General features: G+C 33.9%; 1 protein-coding gene across 1 annotated transcript; it reads left to right on the forward strand.

The window, feature by feature from the left end:
* The first annotated feature begins 12,041 nt into the window (after positions 1-12,041).
* On the forward strand, positions 12,042-14,453 carry LOC106709573 (ADP-ribosylation factor-like protein 1). Its single transcript, XM_014501395.2, has 5 exons — positions 12,042-12,250; positions 12,328-12,544; positions 13,081-13,192; positions 13,816-14,033; positions 14,208-14,453. Exons 1-4 carry the CDS (start codon positions 12,247-12,249, stop codon positions 14,023-14,025), a joined length of 543 nt encoding a protein of 180 aa, XP_014356881.1. The 5' UTR covers positions 12,042-12,246; the 3' UTR covers positions 14,026-14,033; positions 14,208-14,453.
* The last annotated feature ends 3,798 nt before the right edge of the window (positions 14,454-18,251 follow it).

The following is an 18,251-nucleotide window of genomic DNA, read 5'->3' on the forward strand; positions in this document are numbered from 1 at the left end:
AAATCCAGTCATAAAATCCAATCTCAGTTATCAATCATGGCTAATTAAATGTTAATTGAGAGACGCCACAAAACTACGCGCCAACTACTATGTCCATACGCCGCGACCTCATTTGCACTTGTGAATGAAACCACGCTTCCTAAAGTCGTCGGTTGCTAAACGACTTAAGTCAAATGCGCTACCATACCAATATAAATCTTAACAATATACCAAATTACCTAACTATTAACTACATCAAAAATAAAATAATTTTGAAAGAAATTTGATTCAATTATTATAAATACAATAGTCTTTTAGGTTTAAAATATATTAAAAGCTGTTTCGTTATATAACTTGTGTGAGACTGTCGCACCAAGAGCACGTGGTTGGTTCGCGCCAAACGCCAATGTCACCGAGCGACTTGACATCATACTGCATTGCAAAATGTAATTAAAACTACCAATTAAGTCTTAGATTATTATTTAATAGTTTCACGTGGATAAAATATTAAGTACTTATTAGATTCTCGCAGTACGTAACAACGTGCATACGTACGGTATGTTCACATCAGGAATCTAAGTCGGAACTTTTAAAGCATCTTCGTTGCACTAATTTATCACGTGTTAAAGAAATTATTAATAGCCGTAATTAAACTTAGCCCTCATTATCTTAGCTGGGATAAGAACTTAGAAGTGACTAGGCTATCCTCTGGCGCATATTTTTACAGAGAATTTAAAGGATATTGGTGTTTTAAACCTCAGGTTTATTTTTAAATAGTCAGAGTAATACTTCGTGTTTCATGTCTTGAGTACTTCTCTGGTTAAATTTTCTGTTTTTACGCAGAGAATTTAAGTAAAATCAGACAAAGTCAGAAAGTGAAATATCCAATTTATTAATGTCATCTAGACAAAGTTAAAAATATCTCTTTACTTCGCTGACAAATGATTAGTGTTATTTTTAAAATGTACGTTTCTTATCGAATACAACATAAGTACAACAATAATAACGATTACCTAAAAATTAACTATTATATATGGATAAAGTCGATCTAGCAAAATTGGACTTCAAATATGGCATCTTATCTTATCTGGCAATACTGGCACTACCGCTCCGTGTAAGGAGCGCGCCGCGGTAATGTCCGGCCGACTTGCGTCAGATCCCAAACGGTGAAAGTGAGTTCCGAGAAAAATGGAGCAGATATAGTGCGCGCGGAATGGCGCGGAATGTCAGCGCAGCGCGTGTCACCCACCCAGATAATTAATTTATGGCCGCGTTCCGGTTGTTTACGGCGCGCTTGCGCTGGGTTGCTATGCTTTTTAATTTTAATGGATAATCTTGGAATTGTGATTAGTTTAACATACTTTAAAAAAATATATAAATATTTTATATTAAACTGCGAATTATAAAGATAAGAGAATTGTCTATGGCACACTTTTATAAATATTTTTAACTATGATTTCGCATAATCGAGTGTATGAAAAAATCGCATTTTTTAGAGAAATTCAAATACATTTTACTAACTAGTTACAACAATAGTGATACGCACGTGGCGGCGCGGCGGTCCCGTGGTTCTACAATATATAGTTGTACCAGCGATTGTGGTTAAGGAACCTAATTCTTATCACAGGGTTCTTGGGTTCAATTTCCGATAGCCTTCACCTCGTCGATTGCCCTCTTATTTCTGCGAAGTTTAAATATATGATTTTATTTTTACCTACTTAATGTTTAATTATAAATTTAATATTTTTTTATTTCTATTTCATCAGATCATGGTAACCCTACTGAGTGGGTTTATTAATAATGCGTTGTGCTTTATATTTAACAAGTTATTATTAATTTTACGAAGGAATTTTTATTTCTGTAGCAATGTGCTGCCTTCAATTTTGTTTGTGAATTATTTTTATAACAGTTCTATGTCCGCTGGAATTTCAGTACAAAGCGAGTGCAAAATGTGATTCACACATTTCACAAGCCACGTCTACCACGTGATACCGTTTTTTTTTAACAATTTAACTTTTTCTTTCTTTCCTATTCTTGCACTTCATAACTACAATAACGTGTCTCCTTTACACAAAAAGACTGGCAACCTAACTAATGTGTTGATGTTAAAATAACTTAACCTAAAACTTAGCAAATCATAGTTACTTAATTTCACTTAATCTAAATTTTAATGAAGTTTAACGAAGAAATTACAAAGAAATAATAATGATTCGCACAGATGGAGTGATGATGGTGTTGATTATGTTTCATTTTCAAATTTAAAGTTAAAGTCTTTTTGCTTTTGCGTAAGTTTCATTGATTACGATTAATCAGCGGAGTGGTGGGCGACAGCCAGTAACACTATACATATGTTACAAGAAGTTTAAAAAAAATTGCCAATCATTGTAAACGGCCAGTTTTACATTGAAACAGATCGAATGGAATTTCAATGCGGATCTCCTTCGATGATGTTTCATGACTCATTAGAGAAAACATTGCCTTCACGGTCTTAATAGAGAAGCCAAAATGTTTTATGCAAAAATGTGAAAATCTAATATTAAAAATTGAAATTTCATTATAAGCAAGGTAAATGCATCGTGCTTGCGAAATATATACTTTTTGATATTACACATAGACACTCCAATTTGTTTAATATGTATAGATAACGTTATAAATGTGCATCAACCAATTATTTTCCTTTATCTTACTAATATTATAAATGGGACTGTTTGGAGCATAGATTTCGCTGAAATTTAGAATAGATCTAGAAAAAAGCCTGGAAGAACATATGGGCTACTTAATAAGTTTTTTTTAATTCCGCGCGGAGGGAGTCGCAGGCGACAACTAATACTACATAAATTTAGATCATGGTATCTTGTCTGATGGTAGGCTTATGATGTTCAAAATTAACACATTCGTGACGTTGGACACTCCGTACGGAAAAGACATAAGTACACTACACGAGGTTGTAAAAAACGTGTGAATTATATTATTCATCACATTGCGTAGTACTGTAGTACATGTGCTTACATACAAATTACCGCAAAAAGGCATTGTATGTGAGGAATTTGGCCACGGTGAAAAAACCGGTGCCTGTCGAGACGTGTCGCTCGACAAGCACCAGTTTTTTCACCGTGGTCTCACTAATCAGAATATCGGTTTTCACGTCACTAGTCTATGGTTGTGTTGCTATGCTCTCGAACTTAATAAAAAAAAATCCGTTTTTTGAGACACGTGTGAATGACATTGAAATAATTCTGACGCATTCTTCATGGCTTGCGTTTAGTCGTTTTAAAATGTAATAAAATAAGGCTTTGAATAACTCCATTAAATTATTTATTATTATTTTTACATATATTAAAAATTTTACTGATTTTTCATATTTTGCAGTAGTAGTAAATAGATGTTGCCCGCGACTCCGTCCGCGTGGACATGGACGTAAAAGAAATCCTCAATTAGTAGCCTAAGTGTTCTTCCAGACTATGTTCTATATCTAAGCCAATTTCAGCGATATGCAGCCGTTCTGAAGATACCTCCTAACAAACATCCATCTATCCATTTATACATCCAATTATTCGCATTTATAATATTGTTAAGATAAGGTAATAAAATGTTAATTTTTATCTTTTTGTCAATAAAGGTTCGGATGGTGCACTTTATCAATAAAAATACTTTTATTATTTAAGTTTAGTATTTTCTAAACCACGAAATATGGTTTACTTCCTAAACTTGTTATCTCCAACTATTCGGTACACGAGTTGTGGTGCAAAGTTTCGTAATATCTATGACTCAGAATATTATGTAAAGATAAAACAATTTGTAGTCTGTTTGAAGAGTAGGTATCAGACGGTATGTTTAAATTTAATTTTATAAATCATTGTAGTTTTCCTTAAATTGACTATTCAAGACACGAGTGGACGAAATTAGAGACACGTGCCAACATGTTTTATCTTGTCTGTGACGAAGACAAGTGCCTTTGCCTTATCAAAGTCATAACGAGAGAGCGTCTAGTTGCCAAGGGAGGGCCATGCAACGTGATTATATCGTGTCCAGATGATAACCCACAGATAAAGAAAACAGAAGTAACAGCTCTATTTCGGGTGATTTGACACTTGCAGGGGTCGATTTTACCAGATAAAAACTCATAATTTTATCAACATTAATTTGTCACGGAGGAATTTTGAGAATTGGAGAGGGAACTTGATCAATCCGACAGACGATGATAGAAGTATATCTCTATAGAATAATACAGTTTTATGCTGATTTCCATGGTTGATCATCATTTCGGTGTTCCCGTCACTCTTTTAATTTTTCTATATAAAAATAGTATTTGCTTTTATCAAATTGATGATGATTTTAATTGGTAGTAATTGATTGTGATTTAATACGTATTAAATTAATTATATTGATATTTTATTACAAAATTATGTAGAAAAATCTAACCGGGCGATGATTCGACATTTAAATTCCTCAATAATTTCATTGGCATTGATCTTTGGAATTTCGAGTTTGTTCAGTTGCGTAATATTTCTTCTATTAGAGCAGTGTTTCCCAAAGTGGGCGATAAGGGGCCCAAAAAATGGGGGGCATTAAAATTAATTAAAGTAATGAATAAAAATTAGGGGGCTCTGAAATATAATTGATTTTCAAAGGGGGCGGTGAAAGAAATAAGTTTGACAATCACTGTATTAGAGATATGTATTCTGCATAGATATAGAGACAATAGCTATCAAATTGATTTAATAAATTTGAAAAATTCTCAGAAAGTTTCATTCATCGTAATTTAAATGCCCCCCAACTGTGCCGCCCAACTGTTTCGCCTCGCTAGGGATGAACAGAAATATGGAGAACTGAACGCCAACCTTCGCTAGTCGGAGAGGCACCTCAAAAAGAAGAAGTAATCTAAATAATGAACTATCTGCCTGCAATTGCCTCTGCAATTCTATTTTTATAACTAAAAAAATAATACGTAAGACGTTATCATTTTGATAAGGAATTGTTATGTTTAAATGATTTGTATGGATTCACTGTTACTTGTTAATACTTGAAGGCCTATTTTCATTTAATCCAATAATATTTTACTATGCCTTCAGTAGGGTTTTATAAAGTTAAATAAGGCTGTATAATTTACAGACCCGTGGCCACCCCACACTCACGGTCCCTGCCGCCTTCGTGCAGTACTCTCCACATGCAGTGAATTAATGTTATCCAAATGTATGTGTAATATAACTTGCATACAAAAAAAGCACGAAAACGTGACTATAAACCAATTCTGCCTTGCAAATTGTAATGCTCTATTAAACATAAAAATTCTTTCTCTCATTTTTATGTGTCAAAAGCCTTTTTGCATAAGATATAAAATGTGACTTGTGACCCCGTTGGCATCCAAATATTATCTCATTTGTAATGAATCAATCTTAAATATTTCTGTGTTATCTAATAACTGTTACTATGGTAGCAGACAGAATGCTTTTACATTATGTTTTTTATTATAATATACACTCGTAATAATACAGAATTTGGCTTTTCGTTTTATAGATATCATTTCTATAGATAGCTCAACATCAGGGTATTGCTTTGTTTCCTGTTGTCTACCATAAAATTGACAAATGTCAACTAAACATTTGTTTAGGCCTTGATAAGAAAATAGGAACATAATTGTATCCTAGATGGATGACCAAGTGATTCCAAAGGACCCTTATTGTAAGGGACACAATTAAATCAACATCAAGTAATTTTTTGGATCCGCCTCAAGGGGCTTTGGCCTCGCGGTGGAGCGGTGCCACAGAATCTAGATAAGGAAAGGAAAAACTGATTCACCTGCGCTCTGACGCAATGCTCACGCGCCACGACCACAATATATGTGCACGTATACTCTTATCAAGATATGATACCATTGTGCAGAGATTAGAATTAACAGTTCTATGAAAACAATATCTGCATTCTGTCTTACGGTTATATTATACATTTATTTACTTCTATGTTATTTTGTAAATAAATACTTTTTATAAACGAAATGTTTGCGCAACTGCATACTGACAGCTGCAACACCATACTAAGAAGACTAAGCTATAAGCATACTGGCTGCATTCATACGTACACGTGACCAGCGCCAGGTCGCCTAGATTATTGTAAATTTTGAATTGGGATTTACGTAATTTATTGTTTTATTTTAAATAATATTTTTACTGTTTATATATTATAATGAACCTGAAAAATTGTTTTAATGTAGTTGTAAAAAATTATACAATAAAAAAAAAACTAATGGAATATTTTCCCCATATGTTTTCCATGAAATAAATAAATATTATTATTCTTATAAGATTTTAAAACAAATTAGTAGGAAATGTTAATTTGTCTCTTTATAAAACGACAAACATGGTCACCGTAGTCGTGTTTATGACCTACCAGAACATATTTCATATTATAATGATTAAGTATTATTTATTTATTTCTTATATAATACGAAACACATAAGCGCAACAAGAAAAACGATTTATACTTAGTAATCTGAGAATATCAGTCGTACCAGACGAAACTCACGTATATTGTACCACACAGGTCAATGCAATCATAAAAAGAAATGTCGCCGACGTGAACTCACTTAAAACTAAAACAATAAACACATTTTATGTAGTGTGAAGTACGTAGATTTAGATACCATTACGGTTTGTATTGTTGCAAAGCTTTGGTTAAATATTATTTCTTAAATTATTTTTTAATAATATGGAAAATAACATTGAAATAATATGTTCTTGAGTATTTTGTCTGACTTCTCTGAGTATATTTTTCGTAATATTGTCCCAAATAATTGTAAGTTTAGGAAATTAAATATTTATCTAAATGTGCATAACGACATCTTACAAGACACGAAAACATCTCATGGCCTTTTTTTAGTCGTAATAGGAAGTTATGACGACCTTAAACGATAAGGAAAGGTTATAAAGCGAGAACTAATCGGCCGAGAACAGGCATTGTGATGTCCTTGTCGGAGGTCAGTGGCACACGGCGGGCCGGCGCTGACCCCGCTCAGTTACCGGGTCACTCGGGGTCAATTGCAATAATTTTGTTGTTGCTATCTTCGCGGCATTCTAAATGCATTGTCGTCATCTTTTTCGTTCCAATATAGGCAAGTAACGATCTGTCTCGAAAATGTATTGGATATAAACAAAACTTTGCACCCAATAGCCAATGTCAACTGTCGGTTTTTTGTGAAGGAATTGATAGGAGAAGGTGGGCGCGCAATACAAAAGGCATTGTATTTAATGTGTTTAACAGCATTCCTTGCTTACAAATACTAGCTATTCGGTTTGCAGCCAAGCTGGAATTATAATCATTTCCAACGTGGAGCGCCGGTATTACGCATATGCAGTAACTTGACATATTGAAGTTCTTATGGTGAATGAAAACATCATGACTACACTACTAGTTATAATATTTTTTTATCTGTGATCGTGATGCAATCTCCACAATTTTTGTGTAGGACATACTCGTTGTTACCCTAACATAGGTTGGTGAACGAATACCTATTAGTTGACGACAATAATGTTAAAGTTATTGAGTATAATATAGACACGATTACCCCTGTCCCTTCCGTCCCATATAGCCTTGAACAAACTAATTCAATTTAGTATTTGGACAAAAGCACTATTAAAATCAAGGACTTAACAGGAACAGCTACATACGTCATTCTGTTAATATAACTATAGTTGGTAATGCCAATAGCTATGGATTCCGAAAACCCGTACAAAAGTTGAATCAGTCGCGAAAAATTGTCTTCGTGACCTAATTCCTTTATCCATGGAATGCAATGTCACTGTGACTTGCCTCACAGCTCTAATTTGTGGTTATTATGCTTTATAATGACGAAACTGTGTTATTTGAAAAATAAGTAGTTTTTTCGAAAATTATGGAATGTTGTGACTCCATGTTGTGACTAGAAACTTTTTTCAGATTAAAGAAATAAAGTATATATTTTTTTTTGTTAGTAAAATGTTATTATCTAAATATGTGTAAATCTAAAAATGTAAACTTAGACAACTTGTGTAATTTGAATTGTATGTCATAATATAATTGTTTATTCTAAAGTGAATTTTGAAAATTCTTACTTTAAATACCTTCCATTGATGATACAATAGCAAATATTTATTTCCGTCCAATGAAAGAAATGATATATTCAGAACGATCTACCGCATTCCATTATAGAACGCAAACAAATTATACAAATTAAAATATATAAAACAGACATATTATATATATAATAGTTTCAATATCATAAATTAAACGATAATAAACATAAATAACGTAATTTGTAAATATTTTGAGCACATACCAACATGTTTACTCAGATCGTTACAAACATGAGATTTTTTGAGTCCCGAACTCGGACTGCCAACATAAATATGCGGCAGATCAACATCCTTCATGCCACATCTGATCAATGAGGATATCCTACTAATAAAATATAGTTATTATTTGAATATTATTTTGATAAAATATTAGACGAACTATTTTAGAAACGCGATTGTGGACGAATGAATCATTGAATCATAATATGGGTATCGTAACTATGAGACTCGAAAATTATAACCTAAAAATCGGGGACTATAATATATCAATTAAACAATCGCACATTAAAAGACATTCTTGTTAATGAGGGAATCCCGCCTTTTGTAATTAAATCCTCAATTAAGATTTAATCAAAAGTACTTTTAGTTGTAAAAAGTTTTTTTTTTCCATCCAACATCTAGTAGTTTATGGAAACATAATCTAACTTACATCTATATATATATAAAAGAAAGATGTGTTAGTTACACTATTTATAACTCAAGATCGGTCGAACTGATTTAGCTGAAAATTAATGGGGAGGTAGCTTAGAACTAGGAGACGGACAGGAACTTTTTTTTATCTTGTGTGTACCTATTTTTTTCCGCGCGGACGGAGTCGCGGGTAAAAGCTAGTTTTTTATAAATACTCGACAGTTGTGTGTGTGACCTATCTTCTATATTTTTATCAGCAATTTCCATTACTTCAACTAGCACGAGCCTATGACTTTAACCTACAAACAACGGTGTTCAAAGCTTTAATTCCGACCTAATTTACAATTATAAGGTTGATTCACTCATCATCTGCGCGTATCCGTAGTTACAGATTCCTGAGGTAAACATATTTCATACGATCTAATTAAAGTAACCGAAAAACGACGAGTTAATGTGATTCATTGTTTTAATACGTCGGGTGACCATCCTACAATGGACTACCGCGTTTCTCGTGAAAGGTTTCTCGTCGTCAACGCGTGGTCGCAACAAGAGACACTACCAAGAGCGTCGCCAGTAGATGAGCTAGAACAGATCTAGGGAGAGGCAGGTAGTAATTTTTTCCAAAGGTAATGGTAATGGTAATTAGCTAGGGAATAGGAAAACTAATATATAGTTTTTGAGTTATATATTGATGTATGGGATTTGTCAGAAGCCTCTTTGAAGTAGTTTATACATGTTATTTATATTTTTTTTCTATTCTTTAGCGGTCACCCCCCTTGCCTTCTTCTGGCGATGACCATGGACACTACTATGTGAGTAAAATGAGCAATAAACTTAATTTTTTGACCATCTAGAAATTTAGAGCTAGTTTTGTCTAGATTTCGAGTGCAAAGTACTCGGCTGGTAAGTCCATACAAAAAAACCTAGTGTCATGGAACGTGTTACACCATTGTTTGATTTATCTATTTACATTTATTATCTTCTATCATTCATTGGGGTTCGAATTTATACCCAGGATCCAAGATAAGGGTGACTAGATCATAGTAAATCACGCTGGCCCAGTGATTGGTACGTGGCGGTATTCGAACCCAGGACCTGCATATTACAAGTCGTGTGCCACCGACCCTTTTTTATTGAATGAAGAAAAGTAAAATGTTTAATTTATTTTTTCCCCTAAAACTGATGGAATCCTTTGGTAATGAATGCACGTACGCTCGTGTCCAGATCAAAGACGCCAAAGTCTCCGTAAATAGAGTAGATTATTTTCAAACTTTGTGTATTAATAGCGAGCTCTTTTTTAATTTTATAACAACGCAGTACGAGAAAAACATATCCCGACTCACCGCGCTGGAATCCAACATCTGTTTTATAAGATAATTATTGTTTAATTCTGTTTATTTGGCAGCATCTATCCAAAAGAAAAAATAAGTTTATAACGTGATTGAGAATAGCGCAGAGCATTCAGCTAATATCAAATCGAAATATCATTATTTTAACAATAAACCACATAGTCTTTTACTTTCCATACATGCAACAACCTTTAATCGCTACTCTAATTAGGTTCTTGGTCTATGTTAAGAAACCCTTACTGATTATGTTTTCTTTTCATCATCAACTTGTCCGTTTCCCTACGGAGCATCGGCACAGTATGTATTCTTCCATACATCTCTATCTGTCGTCAAATCTGAACTAATTCCCTTCTTTCGCATATCCTCTTGCACATAATCAATCCATACTTACTTCGGTTTTCCGCTACCTTTTTAGCCACGTTTTCATTCCTTATCAGCAATGTTCGCGAAACATGGCCCGAGATTTTCACCACTAAAAATGTTTTTTACTTTTCAGACCTAAAATACCTAAGTGATTAACTTTTTGTATATCCCATTCTTCATTCAGTGTTTGATGTTTATAAAAAATTTGTATTATAAGCGACTACTACATTTTTGTTCGCACAATGCCTGATTGATACGATGTATATTTGTTTAGGGCTGACGTAAAGTGATTTCGCACAGTAGTGTGATATTTTATTTCACAGAATTTATCAATGACGGAGCACAACCCTTCAACATTTCCTGACCACGTCATTATTGAGGAAAATTCTCTGGATATTAAAATATTAAAAATAATTTTGTTTATTGGGTTACTAAACTGAATTATGTAACTAAAATAATTTTTAATAATCATCAGAATCGAACACTAACAGATTTCTAATTAAAGCAGAATCTCATAGGTATTCTAGAGAGGTTTAAAAAAGAAAAAAAGCACAAAATAATTTTTTGTAACGCCCAGAAAAGCATCGTCGAAGATAATTGAAATCTCTTGAGCCTGCTACTTAAAATTAATAATGATTAATAAAAAAAAATTACTAAAAAGTTGATTAGGCGACGTGAACACAACACCACCTGGATGGCTGGCATTCCACAACGGTGCGATTCTCGCACAGCCACAGCATTGTGGAAACAATCTGTCTTCGACAGCATTTCCAAACCAATACGACTTGGGATCCTTCAAGAAGCGAGCATACCATTTCCTTAAAGTCCGGCAACGCACCTACAGTTCCTCTGGTTTTGATCATGTCTATATGGGTGTTGTTGGTCAAATCGGTGTTCGCGCCGCCGCTTTTTTGCTCCCTTCTTTTTAAAAAAAAAACATGTAGTCGCAAACATGACAGTTGACATTGACAGCAGCGTGCGGACGTCGCGGGCGCGGCTGTGACGTAACGGCGCGTGCTCGCCCACGTCACGTTGCGTCACTATACGCAACGTTGTGTGAATTACGACTACAACCGAAATTAAAAGACGAATTAAATACTGTCAACTATAATAGAAGGATTGAATATAAAATAAAAATGAATAATATTAAATTATATCACAGAAAATTATTATGTAATAATATGTCTTGAAACTTATCGACTAGAGCTGAATATGAGGAAGCACAACGTACAATGAACCATCGAAGTATCATTAGTAAATCAGTACAGTTTTTCACAAATTTTAAATTAAAAGAATTTAAAATTTTCACTTTTAAATTTTGCAACAAATCAGCTGATAACGCTGCCCTAGCGGAACAAAACGGAATGTCATAAATAAACGGGAGCCTTAAGCAACATTAACTTCTACTAGTTTCTTTGACAAGAACATAGATGGCAGTGTAAAAACTTGGCGTAATTTTTAATGATTTTTTTATTTATTAATATGTGATAAGAATAAGAGCATCAATTTAAAATAATATTACTAAACTTCAAAATCTGCGAACAACACTTTCCAAAAAATAAAATTGCACTGCAAAAATTTATTCGCCATGAGGCAACATCGCACAATAAGCTTGCTTACACGTCAAAAGGTAAAGTTGAAATTGAAGACATTTTTCGATTCTCGATTAACAACATTTACGGTTTTAGTTAGTAAGAAACAACAAGAATTGTGTCGAAAAATAATTAAGTAGCTAAGGTTGAATGTGTGGGTGAAAATTCGAAATCATTCCGTGTATAATAACTCATGATTTGCTAGGCTAAGCTTTATCATATAAAATGGGTAAGTATATCTTTTGTTTCTTATATTTTGGTTACTTAAACACAATCAGTTGTTCTTTAATTATTTTCGCTTTGCAGGTGGTCTGTTTAGTTACTTTCGGGGTCTGTTAGGGGCGCGTGAAATGAGAATTTTGATCCTCGGATTGGACGGCGCCGGAAAAACCACAATACTATACAAATTACAAGTAGGAGAGGTGGTGACCACTATACCGACCATCGGATTCAATGTAGAACAAGTAACTTACAAAAACCTCAAGTTCCAGGTTTGGGATCTTGGTGGACAAACAAGTATTAGGTAAGTTTGTAGCTTGAGGTTAGGACTTACTTCAGATAAACTTTTCCAAAGAATATATATTATTTTCCAGATTATCAATTTTAAACTAAAATAGATTTGTTTAGTTCATAATTTACAAAGTTTAAAATTAGTTACACAATTATGGTATTGTATGTAGCAATATGTGGTACTTGTGAAGTCATGTATTTACCATTCCTTTTTAATTCTTGATGGAGATAGGAAGACTATGAAGCGTACAATATTTTTATTGAAAAAGTAGCACCAGTTCATACAGTCTAATCTGGATAAGTGAGAGTATAAGGAATCATGTTGTTCTTGCTTAAATTTTTTTATTTTTAACCTCAATCTCTTGCTTATGGAAGTTACTAATTGGGACCAAAAGAAGGTTCTTACTTATCTGGATTTGACTATATTTTGAAAATACAAATGTGTGTTACATACAATTAACATTTAAAGATTACAGTGGTTTTAGGGTTGCACAATATTTATTTCTCTGATTAATCTGAACTTAAATAATTGATGTCTAATATTTGCAGGCCATACTGGCGATGTTACTATGGCAACACAGATGCAATTATTTATGTAGTTGACTCTGCAGACAGAGATCGAATAGGAATATCCAAAGATGAATTGGTGCATATGTTAAGAGTAAGTTTTTCTTATTTATTTTTAAGTAACTTATTATTTCAGATAATCCTACTCTTTTAATGTAACAATTTGAAATAAAAACATCTTAACAACCTGTTTATGATATTTTTAAAACAAAAAAAGAATATTGACATAGACTAATGAGCAGTGTACTTTATAATTAAAAACTCTTATCTTTACAATTTTATGCTAGTACATAATGATTTTAGTAAATACAGTTAAAGCTAGCTATCAAAACGAGTCATGAATGTCTGACTAACATATTTGTCATTGAAATTGTAACAAACATGAAAAGTAAATTATTGATTTTAATATCATTTTTCAATAACAATAAGTACACAGATTAAACTTTAGAAACACAATTATTTCAACATTTTTAAACTGTTTTAAGATATGATTACCAAAACAGGTTTTTAAGTTTTCCGTTTCGAGAATTACCCGTAGCATTATTATTCAGAGCATTGTAGATGCTGGAATTTAAAAACATCAATATTTTGTAGGACTTTACAGTAAATCTTGTATATTTGTTCAAACTAACAAATATAAATTTGCCACAACACAACAAATTATTGTGTTTACATGTTAATTCTGATTTTATAAAGTTGTTAATATCTGTTTTTCAGGAAGAAGAGTTAGCAAATGCTATACTAGTAGTGTTAGCCAACAAACAGGACATGGCGGGCTGCCTGACAGTAGCGGAGGTGCACCAGGCGCTGGGGCTGGACGCCCTGCGCGATAGAACCTTCCAGATCTTCAAGACTTCAGCAGTACGCGGCGAGGGTCTGGACCAAGCGATGGACTGGCTATCTGATGCGTTACAAGCTAGGAAATAACCTCGCAGGTGAGATTACTTGCTTGTCTACAGAGTCCAGTTGATGATGTATTCATCAAATTAAATTCCTATCGCCAAGAAAAAAAATGTGTAGCAAATGAAGGTGATGACATAATGATGAATGTTGTACTTACCTAATATTTATGTATAGTATAGTTATATTACTTAAGAATCATTTTCCAGGGCTACTAAGCTTGAAGTCAAGATATGATGGACGGACACAAGAGAGAGAGGAGAGAAATAAATTATCGATTAGTCATATGTTTAACGCCATTAAGTTAGTACTTAGCGTCGTCGCCGCCTGCCCAATGTTACTTATTACTTTCAAGTTAAATAACTATCCTATTATAGAACTTTATTTCTCATAACCAATAGTTGAAAAGTAACTTTGTTTTATATCAATGCGTCTAAGCTCTTTTAAATGAAAAAAATAGTACATGAGAATTGTTATGTATTTTTTATTATAAATTGCCTTTTAATGATTTGCCATTATGAATTGTATTGTACTTGCTTATATTTATAGCTGTCAAATGTCATTAAGAAATTAAAATAACTAGAACCGTTAAAAATTATGAACAATAATAAAAAAGCAACACGTGGATATTTTTTTTTACATAATAATAAAAAAACTTTGCCGCGCTATTTTAAAATAAATCGAATTAGTTGTATTGTAATTCTAAAAACGCACAAACCTTCTTTTTCTATATTTTGTCGGACCTAAAAAAATCAAGTTTTCAATTAGCGTCTTAAATACTTCATCTTATATATTTTTTCATTGCAAACACACCACAGTATGTTTTATTTTAATATTTCATCATTCATTATTTGATAAACTGTCAACATGACAGCGCGCGGGAAATGACATTTCGTATCTGTCAAAATGTCAGTGTTGCTAGTTACATCGGCGACAGGCGACCGGCGTGGCGGGCAGAATGGGAGAGGCGACGCGTTATCAGTAGATAAAACAATTGTTTTGGTATAATAGATAGACGCAGAGGCGACGGATGTATAAACTATAGGGTACATATAAGTTATTACAATTATTAATTGATTATATTTTGTATCAGTGACGTTCACTCAAGCTATGTGTAATTTATTGTATGGCGGCAAGAAAAGAAAATTGTTTTAAATACAATATCCTGTATTATTTAGTCTATGTTTATTTTCCTAAAGTCCTTTATTTTTTAATAATTGAACAGTTTACACAACAAAAAGACAATTAAGTTGCCAAACGTGACAATAGTAACGAAATGAAGAGAAGTAGACATCAATATGTTTTTGTACAAATGTTTTGGCAGTGGAAATCCATGGTAACATCAGTCAATATGTCGAGTACCTTTGCAGATGTATACGGTTATCAAAACGTTTGTTTTATTTGCATAGCGGTCGCATCACTGACGTTACTGCTGCACTTCGGTTGCCCGCGCGTTTGCTATGCGCTCTATTTGCCATGCTCCTTGTTTAGCAATGTGGAGGCTGACAGTGATTGGTGAGCTATAAGAATCAATTACCATTGGTCAACCAACAAAAAATGTTTTAGTAATTAGGTAGCAAAATTTTTTGGTAGGAATCTGTTAACGACAAATTAAACTTGGATGAAAAAGTGAATGATATCAAAAACATAAATCACAAGAAAAATTTAAGTCAATTCAACAAGGAAAGTAACGCGGTTATGAATGACGCATTAAGTATAATAAGTCAATGTTGCCAGCCCGCGAATTTGTGTGCAGGAATTTCGCTAAAATTGGGTTACATCCATAACTCGTTTTCAAACAAGGAAATTCTCCAAATGCCACTCATTTAATAACATTGGAGATGAGACGATTCTCTGCAAAACTCGGTGCATAATTTGAACCTTATGCGGTTCTCATAAGGTACGTAGTTATTTCTTTTGATAACCAGTTTACGGGATATGCTGGAAATGTGCATCCAACTGAGCAAAGTAACTATAATAATTATTATTTACTTTGATGCCTGTGAGATTAAAGGATACACGGTAAACTCACGCATAACTGAGCTGATATGATCCGTGAGCCAATACGTTAGAGTGTACTACCAAAGAGTACGAATAGGGAAATACATTTAATCCAGTGTACTTTGTGTTTGGCACTTATCAGCGGGAAAGTACTTCACCAATTTATATACAGAGATGTCGTTTGTGTATGAAAGAAACATTTAAGTTAAAAGTCTATAACAATAAACCACATCTGCAATCCTGTAATAGAAAACAAAAAGGATAGGTTACAGGAGATAGACTTGCAGTGGACATAATCAGCTTTTAAAGTTTAGATAATAAACTTCTTTAAATAACTTTGGAAACTACCTTTTTGTTTTTGCGGAAGAACAAAGACTGAAAGAATTTAAACGTCCGTCAACTTCCGTGTTGTAAAATACCACTTACTCGTACGTATTTTATTGCTTGGATAAACACACTTACAGTAAGTAAATCTTACACTATGGTATTTAACAAGATTCTCACTGCAGGAGCGCCATCATAGCGGAAACATTAACTTATTCTATATTTTGTAAATAATGTAAATTGATTTAAATGATTTATTTTCGGCAAAGAAACTACTGAATACTATGTAAAAATAAAAATCAAAATAATTCCAAATTCAAAATTAATTTAAAAAAAATTATGCATAAAATATTAACAAGGAACATAAATAAAAAGCAGCATTCAAGACAGTATTCTTGTAATAATGAGGTGTGCATAGACAGGCAACTCGACTTGTCTGAATTCACTTTTACTCCGAGCTTGTCTGCGCCAAAGTAACGTCTGAATGGTTGCGCTTGACAATCTAGACACTATCTAGATATAGTAAAGATACATAGATTATATACACAGAAATATACTTAGTTATATCATCTGCTCTATATATTGCAATGACATTGTAAATACAACATGAGCCGCACTGTTGTATTAGTTTTCTATGGTAAGTGTAGTTCGAGCTCGGAAACTATGGACGCACGTGTTCTAGTGATCGCATTAAACGAAACTCTGTAAATATTATTGTGGTAGTTGAGTCGCAATCATTGCGGTGTCCGGTAGCCCGCAGGTGCATTCCTCGAGGTGGCATCATCAACCAAAACCGTCTCTGTTGCGTATCAGTAGAGTTCACATTGGGCAACGGCCGGCGAAATGTGTAGAGAACCCTGGATGGCATGTCTTGTACAAAATGACGGTTAATAGATGTGTAAGATGAGCTATTGATTTTAGACTTTATGTGAAGGAAGGAAAGTGTTATTTGAGGTGTGGGTGGGTAAAGTTTGGGACAGAGGCGTGCAGGGGGAGTGTAAGCGGTCGGACTGGTTGCTCGAGCGACGACCGGAGGCTGCGCGCGCGCCTGCGAGCTGCGAGGGGCAGTCGCGCCCGCAAGTCTCATCTCTCTCCCCACGTGGATTATCTTATATATTTAATCCTTAATACTTGAAAGTGAAAATAACCGTAATGTAAAATTAAAGTTTATTTCATAACTAGGGGCACATACTGTCAATCAAGTTTTAATGAAATTTTATATCTTTTAAGCTTTAATTACTCTAAAATACATCTCTACATTAGCATAACTAAATATCAACTATGGATTGTGTGAGCTGAATTTCAAGAACATGTGAAATAAATGGAAAAAATATCCTGTTACCGACCAAGTTAAAGCTTTCCATAAAATCCTCAGGGAAGCTGTAAGAAGTTTAGAAATTAGTGTTTTATAACTGTATACAGGCTAAAGGGCTGTCAAAGGACATTCGCGCGCGATTGTACAGGGCCCGGCCACGGCACGAGTCTTGTAAAGAATTTATAGGAGAGGCGGGCGCGGGCGCCGGCAGTGTCCACGCCGCCACTGCGACGCCCGCGCGCACTCGCAACCTACCTCGCCGCGCTGCCGTGTCCTGTGCCCGTGCCCTGTGTCCCCGTGCAGTGCACAAACACAGTTTCAGTGATTTCAGTGCAGTGAACGACATATATGTGGGATGGATGGCTAGGTACGCAGTGACGAGCTTTTCCTATCAGTTTCTAGTGATAATTCAATCATTGTTGTTGTTTTTCAAATGTAATTTTTAAGTTCTAACTTGTGTCAAATGTTCGAAGATATAAGTTATTGCTATTATTATTTCTATGTTATTTTCTTATCGTATTTATTTAATACAATTTTAAGTGGAATTGAAATAACTGGAATTCACGAGGTTACAAATATCTTATCTAACGACTTTCTAAAAGCTCTTCAGAGC

Source organism: Papilio machaon, chromosome 5, assembly GCF_912999745.1.
Source record: "Papilio machaon chromosome 5, ilPapMach1.1, whole genome shotgun sequence".
Classification (NCBI taxonomy): Eukaryota; Metazoa; Arthropoda; class Insecta; order Lepidoptera; family Papilionidae; genus Papilio; species Papilio machaon.

Bases quoted from the DNA above. Each gene is read 5' to 3' on its own strand.
- LOC106709573 (XM_014501395.2), top strand. The intron at 12,545-13,080 runs GTAAGTTTGTAG...TAATATTTGCAG, and splicing joins GGTGGACAAACAAGTATTAG to GCCATACTGGCGATGTTACT. The intron at 13,193-13,815 runs GTAAGTTTTTCT...TCTGTTTTTCAG, and splicing joins AATTGGTGCATATGTTAAGA to GAAGAAGAGTTAGCAAATGC.